This window comes from Archocentrus centrarchus, chromosome 21, assembly GCF_007364275.1.
Source record: "Archocentrus centrarchus isolate MPI-CPG fArcCen1 chromosome 21, fArcCen1, whole genome shotgun sequence".
In the NCBI taxonomy this organism is placed as follows: domain Eukaryota; kingdom Metazoa; phylum Chordata; class Actinopteri; order Cichliformes; family Cichlidae; genus Archocentrus; species Archocentrus centrarchus.
This window is the reverse complement of record NC_044366.1, coordinates 4,137,899-4,151,550: the sequence shown is the minus strand read 5'-3', so window position 1 is coordinate 4,151,550 and position 13,652 is coordinate 4,137,899. Positions and strand designations below refer to the sequence as shown.

At 44.5% G+C, this 13,652-nt stretch overlaps 1 protein-coding gene across 1 annotated transcript in view; it reads right to left on the bottom strand.

The window, feature by feature from the left end:
* hecw2a (HECT, C2 and WW domain containing E3 ubiquitin protein ligase 2a) overlaps positions 1-12,838 on the bottom strand; it is a 53,576-nt gene extending 40,738 nt beyond the window's left edge. The window contains exons 1-2 of the mRNA XM_030758074.1: positions 12,771-12,838; positions 1,238-1,859 (exon numbers count right to left, since the gene is read on the bottom strand). Coding sequence (XP_030613934.1) covers positions 1,238-1,616 — 379 coding nt within the window. The 5' untranslated portion in view covers positions 1,617-1,859; positions 12,771-12,838. The remainder of the gene's footprint in view (positions 1-1,237; positions 1,860-12,770) is intronic.
* Between the last annotated feature and the right edge of the window lie 814 nt (positions 12,839-13,652).

Genomic DNA, 13,652 nt, shown 5'->3' with positions numbered 1-13,652 from the left:
GGCAGAAACAGGCCTCCACAGAAATCAGACTGTAGATTTGAGACCTGCAGCTGGCCTGAGCTGATTAGACACTGACTTCACACTAATATGTGGACGAATCGCAGTCGGGTCGGGTCACGGCTCTGCTGCAACCTCTACCTGCTTTTCTAATTTTAGAGTTTTTTTCAGTGAAAAGGAAAAAAAGGAAATCTGGAGCAAAGATGGAGAATCCTAAAAGAAAGAGGACCAAAGACTAACTTTTGAGTTTCTGGCATCACCTAAAAACTGCTAGAAAGATGAGCTTATAGTGGATAAACAGGTCTGCACCCGGTGTGAACACACCTGCACACACACCTCCACTCTTCATAAGTACAGGAGATTTCAGGGCTGAAAAACACATTTAAGCTCAATATAAGATCAGTTTTACATCCACTCCAAGCGTCACAATCTGAAGCCAAAATCTGGTTTTTGTTCAGTTCATTTGTTTTCTGTAGCCAGCTCTGAGCATCGGTATCATGGGATAAATCACAGTCTGAATAAAATGCGGTAGTTTAATGCCTGAATGCAGCGGAGCAGAAACAAGCATTGGTGATCTGTTTTCTGATAATTCACCCGAGGAAACTTCAAAGAGTGCATTTTCTGTAAATGTTCAAGGCTCATTATCACCGTGTGGGACAGGCGGCTCCTTTTCACCTACATTTAGGTCCCAGGATCAGCTTCTTACTCTGACTCCTTCTGGGTCAAAATAATTTTCTAACACAGCCACATTTAAACACTCTGCATGCAGCTTCTGGCTGTCACATGCTGTCTGTAACAGTTTGGACATTTCACATCAAACAAACAACTTTAGGTCCTGAAGAAGTTCTTCTAAATCATTGAAGGGTCTGGATGACAGAGGATGTTGGGACCACTGGATGTTCTCTTCAGCTTGTTTCTGGTTGGATGTCCCTTTTACTCACTTTACTAAACTTTAGAGGGGGACATCCATCAGCTTCACCTCACAGCATTCATACATGCTACATTAGAAAATCATTTGGACATTGAAGGAATCAGTAGATCAGAAATGTCTCATAGTGTGAAGCTAAAATTCTGCACTTCTTCATCAGATATGCTAAAGTCAGCATACAGAAAACACCAGCTGATTCTGAGGGGGGTCAGGTGGGAGGCACGGACTGGTTTTCATGACCCTTCAGAGCATAAAGACATCAGAGTTTAGAGTTCCTCTACTCGCCATCACATGCAAAAACCATCATCTCACCAATGTGGTACAGCCCGATCCAATCTGTAGCATCCACTTCCTCCTTGATGTCCCAGGATATGACGAGGTTCTGGCCACGGTTCAGCGTGTACTCCAGAGTGGACGCTGTCAGCGAGGACCGGCTCTGGGAGGTCACCAGGTCAGTGTCGCTGTTTGCCCGCGGAAGCCCGATGGGGCTGCTAACCTCGGAGACGGTATCAACGGCAGCCCCGCCCCTCTCCGCCAGGGTCCGCAGGTTCTCCGGGCTGAGGGTGTGCCGGAGGTGGGGGCTGCGCCTTCGCGGGGCCGACAGGTGTTCGCGGCTCCCAACGGACAGGTTGGGTGGATTGTGGGAACGGGTCCTGGGCGGTAGGACCGCCGTGGCGAGGGAAGGACGCATGTTGGCAACAAGTGAAAACAGTTAATGAGCAAAGCCAAGGAGGAGCAGCGGGGATGAGATCCTTATCGACTCGGCCGGTCGTTGAAGCGATGACACGCTTTTCTTATTTATCTGCTTTTTGCCTAGAAGTGATGCGTTGACTCCTTCTCCACAAAGGTTCCCAGTTTCAACCGATTTCCTCCTTTAATGGAGCCGCACAGTCGCCTCCTTACTTAGTTCATGTTATCCGGTGGCATTAAGAACCTGAGGAGAGAAAAGAGGAGAGACAGAAATCAGTGAGCTACAAAATCGCTCCGGCACAACAAAAGCAGTGATTGCGCTCCGCGAGCTGCAATCAACAAACGGCCGAACAAACATCCATCACCCGAGGGGCTGTTTGCTGTCAAAGAAGCCGTCACAGACACAAGTAACCCGGCATCACGCGCCGCCCTCCGACGCCACCATTTCTTTATTTTTGGAATTCACTTTAAGTTTTCTTTTATTACTTTAATGTGCTATTTACTTATGTGAATGATTAACGATGTGTACTGTATGTTCTCCCACTCTGCTACGAACACTCAGCCCCCGTGAGGAGAAGAGCAGGCTGAAATTATCTCATTTGGAATGCATTATCTCTACTAGACCGCTGGAAAAGGAAATCTTTAAAGCAACACACACACACACACACACAGACACACACACGTGTCTGCAGGAGGGTTTCAGTCAGTATAGGCTGCCTCAGTAAAAGAAAGGAGAGAGGAGACAGGCGGCTGCATCTGCCTCCCAGGAAGCTCTTCAATCAGCAGATGCCAGTTTAGGAAGTGTCTGGGGAACGCTGTCAGAGTCTCAACCACAGCCATTTTGTTTTTAAAGGAAGGATGCCATGTGACTTCAGAGTCTCGCCGGAGGGAGGCCAGTTTCAGTCGGGCTGAGAAGCATTAGCAGTAATGTGTGTGTGTGTGTGTGTGTGTTTAGGAGAGAAAAGGTTGGGTAATATTTAGCTAAGGCATGCCTGGTGCAGTCACTGGAAAATAACGTGGGCTGCAGCCTCAGCTAAGCCTGATATCTGTGGTATTTGAAGTATGCCTCAAGACCCGAGCTGCTGGTAACACTTTAAAACTGTCAGCTTGTCTGCAGGTCCCAAAGTGTGCTGCACACAGGAAGAAACTGGGTTTATGAGGCTGGTCTTCAAAAACAAAAGAGTCACTGATGGTTCGTGCATCATTGGATCTTTTTGTTATTAACCTCTTAAAGTCACTGGCAGCCTACCAGGGTCACAGAGAGGACTTCTCTTGTTTGAGACACCCAAACAAAAACTGCTGGGTCAACATGTATGAGATTTGATCTGAAAGGTAACACCTTCAAGTTTTTGAAAATGTGAAAAATTAATAAAGATGAATGCAAAAACGATACGTGTGCCATTAAATGCAACCAGCTATTAAAACTAAAACTAATTAGTTTATAAAATGTTACATAAACTGATATTTCAGTTTAAATTTCCATCTAAATTTCTTTACCTTTGCAGTGTTAACTTCCACCCAAACATGCCTGTATATTATTGGACAATCACCATGCTTTTATTTTGAAAGTCCACCTGCTACAAAGCGGATAACCATGGTCATTTCCCCTGTCGGTTGGATTGCTGGCCAGGCTGCTCTTATGGTGGTGGTCGATGCCATCAGCTGCTTCTCCAGAGAGGATCTTGTCCAGCTGCACCATTGTGGTCTGCAGCAAGTGTCAGCGCTCCTTTTTCCAGATCCTCTGAGAGCTGAAGGATCACTCTAACCAGAACCTGCAGCCAGGGGAGAGCCAGCTCATGCACCACTCCACCAAACTCCCCGAGCAAAACGACCACCTGCTGCAGTCCAGGACGGTGGAGCTGGAGTTCATCTGCAGGATTAGGGACTCATGGAAGAAGCGTCTGATTGTATTTCTGTTACGCATTAGTCACAAAGTTCTTGGCATGAAAAAGATCAGCAGCAAAGTATAAAAAGGATTATTAGGAAATACTCCCAATTCAGTTCAAACAGTTCAAGCTGAGTAAGTTTCAGTTCATGTAAACAGCACCCAAACTTCCAAAGTGTGATCCTTCTCATCCTAGTTATGTTTTCCTGAGGCACTTGTTCTCATTTTGTTTGCGCCAGCTGGCACTGTGAAATCAGCTTTGTTCCATGATAGCAGTGGCTAACATGAACTGCTTATGCTAACGTAATGTAACTGTAACACTAGAAGGGCTCCTAATGTTTCAGTCTGTCAGCAAAATATAATGTTAACATTTTCCATAAGTGTTCTGCCACCACTGTCAGTGATTCAAAATGACTTTAAGTTTAAGCACGTGGGATTATCATTTTGTTTTAGTGTCGAATTAAGTATTGAGAATCATGTAATTCCACTGGTACCAATACTACCTCCATGCTACCATTAGTAAATATTTTTTATTTCATTTGTTATGTTTAGTAAATAATCTGATCACCAGTGATTATTTCTATATTGAGTCTTTTTTTTTTTTAAATGTACATTTGATTTTGGCAGTTTGGGTCCTCCATATCAGGGCACAGGGAACGGTGTTTGAGGGGTTTTTTTGTTATCCCAATGATATTGAAATATTCCTTTTGATATTGATTTTAATGTTTTTTCCCCAGCCGCATGCTCTCTGCTTTTCCTCCCCCTCCATCTTCTACCATCTTTCTTAGTTGACTAAAAGAACTGAAACTGACACTGAGTCTTGGTGGTGGGTAAAAGCTGCACACAGCTGCTATTAGAAATGTTTCCTCTTATCAGTAATCCCATCGTTCTCTCTTTCTTTCAGCACATTCTTATTAGTGTTTTATTTCCACCCAGAGACCATGAGCTAAGCTGAAACTCTTGACCATGCAAAGATAGGAAATCAATCTGAAGGTGATTCATGCATGTTTCTGAAACATCCTGGGCCTGATACTGAAATAAGATCTGTTGCATTTGTCACGAGTAAAGCCTGAACGTCCCTGACTCAACGAGATTACCGAGCCCAGACCTCGTACGGGGATTTGTGGCAGAATAAAACCTTCATTACAGATGCGGGAATACGTAAATCCAGCTCACGTGTTCACATGGCCAAAGTCATATACATGTAGCACCGGCAGGGAGGAGTCACGTCCATAAGCAAGCGGAGGCTTATTCAGTTAAAGAAGAAACAAAAATAAATGGATCTGAAACTGCTGGGTGGTTATGTAAGCGCTCCTGTGGTCCAATCGGCCCCCTCCCGCCCTGTTTGCCAGGCATTGTCTAACCCCGATGTGGAGCGGGAGACGCCTCGGCTGCACCCGGTCTGCTCGCTAAAACAGAGAGGATGAGGAGTGCGTGCAGCAGCTCCAAACAGCACAGAACAAATCATGACCTCAGGAGACAGCATTAAGTAATCTGGACCCATTCCAGTCCTTTTTTTTTCCCTTTAAAAAGAGTCCTGCTTCCCATTATAATCCCGAAGCCTCGGCCCTGCAGTTTGACCTGGATTAGCGATTGATTCTCAGGAAGGGGAATATAGCTAAAGTGTCACATGAGAACCCCCAAAGGAACCCGCCTTTCTCAGAGATGATAAATGTCTTGCAAAGAGCGTCATTTGAGTGCTGCTCTGTTATTAGGCACCAAATACTTTGCACTGTGCGCCGCTGTGCACTGAATACTAACAGCCAGCACATCTGCAGCAGAGGATGTGACGGAGCGTGCCAGACTCTTCTCTTACATCCTGTCAAAAAGAGTTTGTTCAGAGAACGCTCCCGAAGCGGGACGGCAGTTTTAGGTATTTGGGCGTTACCATCATGCCATTCTTTGTGGCAGGTCGGCTTTTTATTGTTGTTTGTGAAGGCGGAAGCTAAGAAACACAGTCTCTTAGTGCGTCCCGTGTGACTGACAGGCACCGTGGAAGCATTATGGCTGTACGCCTCCCTTTACGCAGCTCCCAGGCGCACGCACAGTGTTTCCTACTGCTGAGCAATTACCTGATTAATCTTAGTGAGATTCTCTACAGTGGATCTATTTTTCTTCTTCTTCATCAAAGCCTCATGTTTCCTATAAACCGACAAGAGCCTCGCCGTTGCACGCATACATTATACCCGTTTTCCATTTAATACTAGATAGAAAGCAGTAGAATCTGCTGCATCCTCACTAATGGTTACAACCCTACAAACCAGCACAAAATCTCCAACATAAACCCCCGCTCTGACTCAAACACCAACTAAAAGTGGTGATGTGTGGATTTTTATAAAATGGCAGTCAGTCATTAAAACTTAAAAGCTTATTAAATATATCAAACTAATGATTTTGGTCGTTGCCATCTTGGGTGTTATTGTTTTTTTTTTTTTCTTAAACAAGCAGGTCCTTCCTGCCAATCATGTAGGCCCAACCCTAAAGCATACTTTCATTTACGCTAAATAGGAGCAGAATTGACTGAATAAACATCATGCTGCATTAAATAAGATTTTAAATTAGTGACTGAGACCTTAAACTCATGAGGAAAACATTTACTGAGGTCATAAATGAAGGAGGAGACTCATCCTCTCATAGACTCCCATACAATCTGACTTCTTTTTGAATCGAGTCGCCCCCTGCTGGTCATTAGAAAGAATGCAGGTTTAAGCCACAAGCATTGGTTTCGCTTTTCTGTCCTGCCTCCTATAAGTAACTAACTACATTGTCAGCGGTATTCTGAAGGACATGTTCTCCCAAATGGTGTTAATATAACCAATCATAAACTGGATGGGATGTCAGTAACCCATAAAATTCTAGAAAAGCTTCTAACATAGTTAATGTGAAATAACCTACTTTAACTCAGATTTTTCTCTTTTGGTGCCTAAATCTAACCAAACAAGTGAAAATACAACTGAAAGTCAGAAAATTAAACTGGAGTTGAGCTCTACAGTCTCTCCTAACCAAGATTTTGTATCGTTTTAAACTCTGTTGTTTTGCATTATCTCACATAAGTTACACTATCCTGCTGCAAACACCCTGCAACAAGTGTGTATTAATCCTCCGCTGCACAGAGTCCGAAGCAAATGCACCATCACTCCAGTGGGATAAACATTTTCTGGGCTCGATGGCGACCATCTGTTCCTGAGCAAATTACTAAGTCTTAAGCTGGCAGTAAGAAAAACAGATTTAAGGCCAGTTCATGGTTCCACCACATCTGCATCACCTCTGGGCCTACATGGAAGTGCAGTTCCTCTTATGGCCACTAGAGGCTGCTTTCAATGGTGAGTCAGTCCCCATAGACTCCCATGTTAAAATGTTCAACTTTACAGCAGAAATAAACATGTTCACAGCCTGATACAGAAACGGTTTTGGTCTCCGGTGTCTTACTTCTTCATGTTGTGCAGCTAAACCACCTATATGTTTTCTATTTCCCACTAAAATGAATACACTGATTAAAAAAAAAACACTTTTGGATAAACTGTGGACAACCACCCGCTGATTAGTGAAGTCCCGTTGTGAAGCCTCGAGCTGGTGCTTCTGTGCAGTAATGGAGACCATAAATTAAAAAATGAACACCACACTGCTTTCAGTAAGACTTGGAACCGGCAACTGAAACCATAAAAACATCAGACCATCAGAAGTTATTTTGTAACCACAAGAGAGTTGCCCCCTGTGTGCTGATTTAAGGTGCTTTGCACAGGCTTCACTTTTCAGACCTGGAAGCTAAGTGTGCATCTTTTATATACAGTCTGTGTAGAGCTATGCAGTTGGTCATAGTTGGACAAGACACTGATTCAATGGAGAAACACTGCTACTGATTAAATCAGCTTCCAAAAATGCAAATCTTTGCTGTTGTTTAGGTTTTGACAATAGTGTACAACTTTCCCTGGACACAGTGAGTATACACATTACAGAAGTGCAAGCAGGGCTTTCCCTTGGCTCGGACCTGAGGCCACACACTCATGGGGCAAATGCTTTTCTGTCTCTTGTGCATATCAAACAGGCACCAGTAAGTACTGACCCAGCATCACCTCTCGATCAACACACACACACGCACACACATATGCACACCGGTTACACCCGCATCTCCTCGTGCACATCCCTTTGGTTACTGTGATGGTCAAGGTTAGCTAATTTCATCACCTTCAGTGGTCAAAACAATTACTAGAGGAAAAATATTCAGTTCATCAAATATTAAAACGAATCAATAATGAAAACAATCGTTGAATTCACCGCCTGCGTTTTCGCCATCTGGATATGTGCTGTGAGCTGTAGGTGCCATGATGTCAGTAAAGGGATTCCTCCACCTCTCACTCTCTTCCCCTCTGTTTCTCTGCCTGAGTGTGTGTGTGTGTGTGTGTGCCAGCTCCCCAAGGTGCCCGTTCTGTCAGGCTGTAAAGTGCTGCAGTCACCTCCACAGGGCCACAGAGGGGTCCCTCTGCTGACACACACACACACACACACACATACAGGGTGACACACAAAATTAAGAACAAAACACACAACCAACACAAAAAAACCTTTACACACTAAAAGCACTTATTCTTATCCACGATCCCACATGTTCCTGCTTCAGAAAGATGATGCAGCATAAAACATGAGCTGAGCTCTGTGATGAACATAAAGGTGGATGAAGATGGGTTTTCGAGGGTCTTCAGCTCACTGCATCGGGGCCTCACAGGAGGATGCAGCTTTGTGAGTCCCTCTGAGGGAACACGGGCTTCGGCGTCACTGCCAGAGTGTTCCCACTTCCCAGAAAAAGTGCAGCGCTGTCCCACTCGGGGCATTTTTTTCTCTAAACACATCGCCCTGGGAGTAAACGTCCAGGATGAGTCACTCCTCGGGAGGCATCCCTCCATGTGACGGGCCTCGGGGAGTCAAAAATAGCATTTACGCCGGAAGACTGATTGCTATCTCCGAGTTTAAAATGGTTACTATAAATGGGAATGTGGGTTGTGTCTGGATGTGTAAAAACTGTAAACAGACAGTGCGCTGGAGGCATTTGTATTCCGGTCTCTTTATTTTCTTTAACTCCTCATCTTCATTCACCAGTGCCTGAGCACACCATCATTACAAATTTATGTTGTGCAGCCAAATGTTTAAAATTCGAGCACAAAACTCGAAGTTCCCGAGATTATCAAGAGCATCAGGCTGACACCTACAGAGGAATCTCACATTAACAGATCAGCTATAAAAAAAAAATATGAATATTTGTAAAGAGCAACATTTTGCCTGAATAATAACATGATGCTGAAACTAAAGGAGGCAGATGGCTGTTTCTGGGTTAAGTCAATCATGGATTAATGATGGCCTGTACTTAAAGTAGTGAGGCGTTTTTGTGACATCACTGCAGGGTGACACTGCCCCGTGTCCCTCGCCCATTTTAACATCTGACGCATCGTCTGCTTCTATTTCTACCCATCAATTTAGAGCCTGTGAAGCTAAAAAAAGACTCACTAAGGGTTTCTGATTAATGATAACCCAGCTCTTTGTCACCATATCACACTGTACTGTCTTGCACTGTATTATATCCCATGAAACTGCACATCCTGCTTTAATTCATATACCAATGCAGCTCTTTGTATAAAAAAAAAAAAAAAGAGTTGTAGAAAAGGTTGGATACCATCTGGACTGTTGCTACAGGACATATGCAGCAAGTATTTGAAGATTTCAGATGCAATTCATTTAAAGTGCACCAGAACCCCAATGATCACAGGCGACTGTGGGGAGGATGAACTCCCCTTTCACATTAAGAGACTTCCAGTCTTTACCTAATATTAATTCGCAGGTATCTGTTTATTACACCTGTACAGTTTAAGGATGCAGACTGATAACCAAGCATGCTAGCATTAGCAAACAGTAAAAAAACAACATGGCAGCAGCCAAAAGGCTTCAAACTACGAAGTCCAAAACCAAAGGGTGACTTCACACTGGCCATCTTTAATATACAGTCTAAGAGTGAGGACAGATGTGGAAGAAAACAGAAGCAGGACAAAAGGAGGAAGCATAAAATGCTACTCAGATTTCAAAATAAAATGGGAAATATGGGAAAGAACAAAATAAAATCCCAAACCACGTCACCTGTTTGTTGTTTGTAGTCTCTCTATGCAGTAGGGCTGCAACGATTAGTCGACATTGTCGACAATAATCGACAATAAATATAGCTGACGACGAATTTAATTGTCGAAAATAGTCGTTTATTATTACTGGTGATTTTTTTTTTTTTTAAATGTAGTGAGACATCTTCTTGTCTGTCTATCTCTGGCGAGCTTCACACATGCGCAATCCGGTTGTTAAGTGATGACGTAGAATTCCATTTCCAGGTCCAAACTGTCACATGATCAATTTTCCGCAATGCTGTGTCCCTGGTTGTTTTAACTGCTTTAACTCAGCTGTGATTTTTACCGATGAGGAAGCGGAAATGGCTGCAGTTGCTAAGGTTTGTTACAATCATCTTTAATAGTGAACAGTCATTGGTTATACCATTGCCGTTTATTTAGATGGACCGAGAAATGACGTCAGACTTAAAGACCGGATAGCATTCAGCAGCACGTTTACTGATGGGGGATACTGGTGAAACTGTGCCAACTTTGTTTTACAGGGACGAAAAAGTACTCTATATATTTTTTTTTATGGTTGGAAAAATGGACTGTTAAAGTTATCGTTTCAATAGTCGTTGACTAATCGACTATGAAAATAGCCGTTAGTTGCAGCCCTACTATGCAGCAGAAGGTGGCCCCTGCCAGAACCTCGGACTGTTGGGGGTCTCTTCCTCTTAAAAGGAGGTTCTTCCTCTCTGCAGTCGCTGAGTGCTGCAAACGGGGGATTGTCTGATTGTTGGTGTTTCCTCTCTAAGCTACGATACTGTTTGCAGTGACTTCACATGCTCAGGGCATGGAGAGATTTACAGAGGGATCTCTTTGACTGCTCATAATATACAGTATATACAATGCATATAAATGTGGGAAAATACTGGACTGGGCATGACTCAAAACACGTCCCACAGAGAGCAACACTGCAATGAATGTGGGCTGACTGCAGAACAATTACAACACACACTCACATGCACATCAAGTACTAAGAGAAACTTTGAGGCACAGGTATATGGAGGACTGAAACAGCCAAAATTAAAAGCAAGAAGACACTTTATGCAGTTTTTCCCCATTAATTACTTTGTGTATTTAGTCCTCAGTCAGTAGAACGACTTGCAGCTAAGACTCGGGTAGCCCCCCCAACACACACACACACACACACACACACACACACACACACACACACACACACACACACACACACCCAACCTCGTCAAATTCTGTCAAGTGAGGAAATTTTCTTTTCTTGCAGGAGCAAAACTGTATTTCTGCTTGTTCCAGTTCATCTCAGATAACACATTTGTTTCAAGTATCAGATTTCTGAGAAAGCTGAGCGTGTTTGCAGGTTTGCAGGTTTCATCCAAACCCCCACCTTCAAAGCAGCTCACAGCGTTAACAGTTTATAATAAAGCATCCCAAAGGGGGAAATTACCAAAGACACTGCTGGCCCCACAACACCAAAACTTAATTAAGACCACAAATGTGACCAGATTACAGGAGGAACCACGGGGGGGACTGGGGTATGGGGCTGAATGGGACAGTACAACTATGCTGTGGGATTAATTTCCCACCTGACAAGTGAAAATCAAAAGGTTTTTTTTTGCTAAGCTGTGCCGCACAGTCACATAATCAAAACTGCCTGTCCTCAACAGGCAAGAAGTTCACCCATAAAATGAACTAATTTCTTTCATAAAATGGTCACAAACCAGTGATGGAAACACGAATGCTACACACTGCTGCAACAAAACCAGCAAAACTGCAAGTATCATGTTTCTGTTTCTCAGGTTGTTGAGGGCGATTCTGGGTGACTGGGACAATGAAAAAAGCCTCAACCTCACAAGAGAGAATCATTCATGGATGTTCTGTAAGCTCCAGATCTGAGGTTCCCACACTTTTCATCTGCAGACTTTTAATCAACCACAAATTTTTTCACGGACTAGCAAAATATTTCTACACCCTGACCTTCTCTGGAGGATCGGTGCTGACTGCTGATCCACTAAATCCACAACTGAAGCTTCTACAGTTCAGACTGGACCACTTTCCAGGTGGGTGAAGCTAATGTGGTGATGTAGCCCCCTATTCGGTACACCTAACAAAAAGCAGCAGATTTTTTGGTATATTTGGTGATGCGAGTTAAAGGTTTGACTTTTCACTAATAAATATACAGGATTTCACAACTACAACTCCAAGTAAATATGATAAAACGTCTCAGTGGTAGCTTCCAACATGTTTGCTTAAATCTGCATAACTTGCAGTTTTGTGGTGCATTTAGCAGGAGAAGGAAACATGCAGTCAGATAACTGCATCTGACTCACTGGATGAAAGAATTTGAAAAGTTTATTTCCAGCAATGCTGAATTTTGAATATTCGAGCCAATCATAAAGTGGGGCACTGTCTCAGTGTGTGGCACAGGGGACTCAGCAACCTCCTGTAGCAACTTTATACTCTGTGTGCAGTGCATGAGTGTTTTAATCAGTTTGCAGCAAACGGTATGCATGAACTTCCATTCTACCTGAAATAAACAGGTAACATCTTCAGTCCTATAGAAATAAATCAGGAGTTGAACAATTTTTTACTTTTATGGGAAGAAAATTTACACAAAATTCAAAACCTGCCCCGAACAGCCTGAGCTGAACCGCCGTGAACGTAAACACGGTCCGCTTCCACGATGTCAGAGCCGCGGAGACTGAAGGTAACCCCCGCTTATGGCGAAACCGCGTCAGCAAAATCACGTTACATAACAGCTCATATCCAACTTTAATCATTCCAAGTCCATCCGCGCGCTGCTGGCGAGGCCGCGCGCGGCGGCAGGCCGCGCAGGGGCCGCACTGGCGGAATGTGCAGGTGTCACCGCGCGCTATTGGATTACTGTGGGAATTCCCTACGTCATTTTCCCCTTTCTGCATCTCTTTCCCGAGACGCAGGCATGATAACAGAAATCGATCGATCGCCCCTTCGGTGCGGAACAACGACGAACACGGAGCGAAAAGCAGGAGTCGATGCTGCGGTGGTTTAATGACACATTCAACTGCTTTAAGCATCACCATCACCATCCTGATTAGGCTCACAGTCCCCGCTGGAAGCCATGAACACCTACATGCTCCCTCCATTCGTCGCGCCGCGCAGAGCTGCTTACCTTTGGCGCAGAGGTGCTGCTGCTGCCACCAGCACCTGCTCGGCGGGTTCTGCGCGGGGATATCACGGTTCAGGTCGTTATCCCTGCAGTCCAAATGAGGCGAGACGGGCGGGGTGCCGCGCTATGGCCCCCTCCCTCCCCTCCCTGTCAGATCCAGGGCAGCTTTGGACTGGGAGTCACGTACCGAGTCGGTTTCCCCGTGAAAAGCTGCGGCGCTGCAAAGGAGCAGCTTCCAGAGGTGTGCGCATAAACTCCGCCAGCACCTCCCTGCGCTCCGTCCGCACAGGAGCTGCCGCTGCTGCTGCGGTGGGTTTATAACGCTCATACAGACATCACAGCCTCAATCCCTCTCTCTCTCTGCATCGCAGTGCGCTGCAGTCAGAGCCGACGTCCTCCCAGTGGTCCCAGCAGATGCACAAAATCTGACTGGGCAGAGCAGCTGCTGTCAGCCCAAGAAAAAAGAAAAACGTCGCCTACCGGAGGATGGCGCAACGTTAGGTTGTTTGCAGAGGAGCGACTTTTCTTGCTCAGGGCGCGGAGGGATTTCTTCAGAGGATCATCGTGCCTGAGATGTAGTTTTTGACTGATGATAACATACAGTATATACACTGCATATTAATGTGGGAAAATGCCAGAGTGGGCGTGACTCAGGACACGTCCCACAGAGAGAGAGGGAGAGAGACTGCGCTGAATGTTGTCTACCTGTACAGCAGTTAGACCACACACACAAACACACAGCGCATTAATTGAAGTACTGTATTTAAAAGCAACTTCTACAGAGGTATGGAGGACCAATGATGACAAAATTTTAAAATAACTGAAATAAAAAAATATTAAAAACGTTAAAAAATGTTAAAACAAAGTAGCTTAAAAAATCTATAT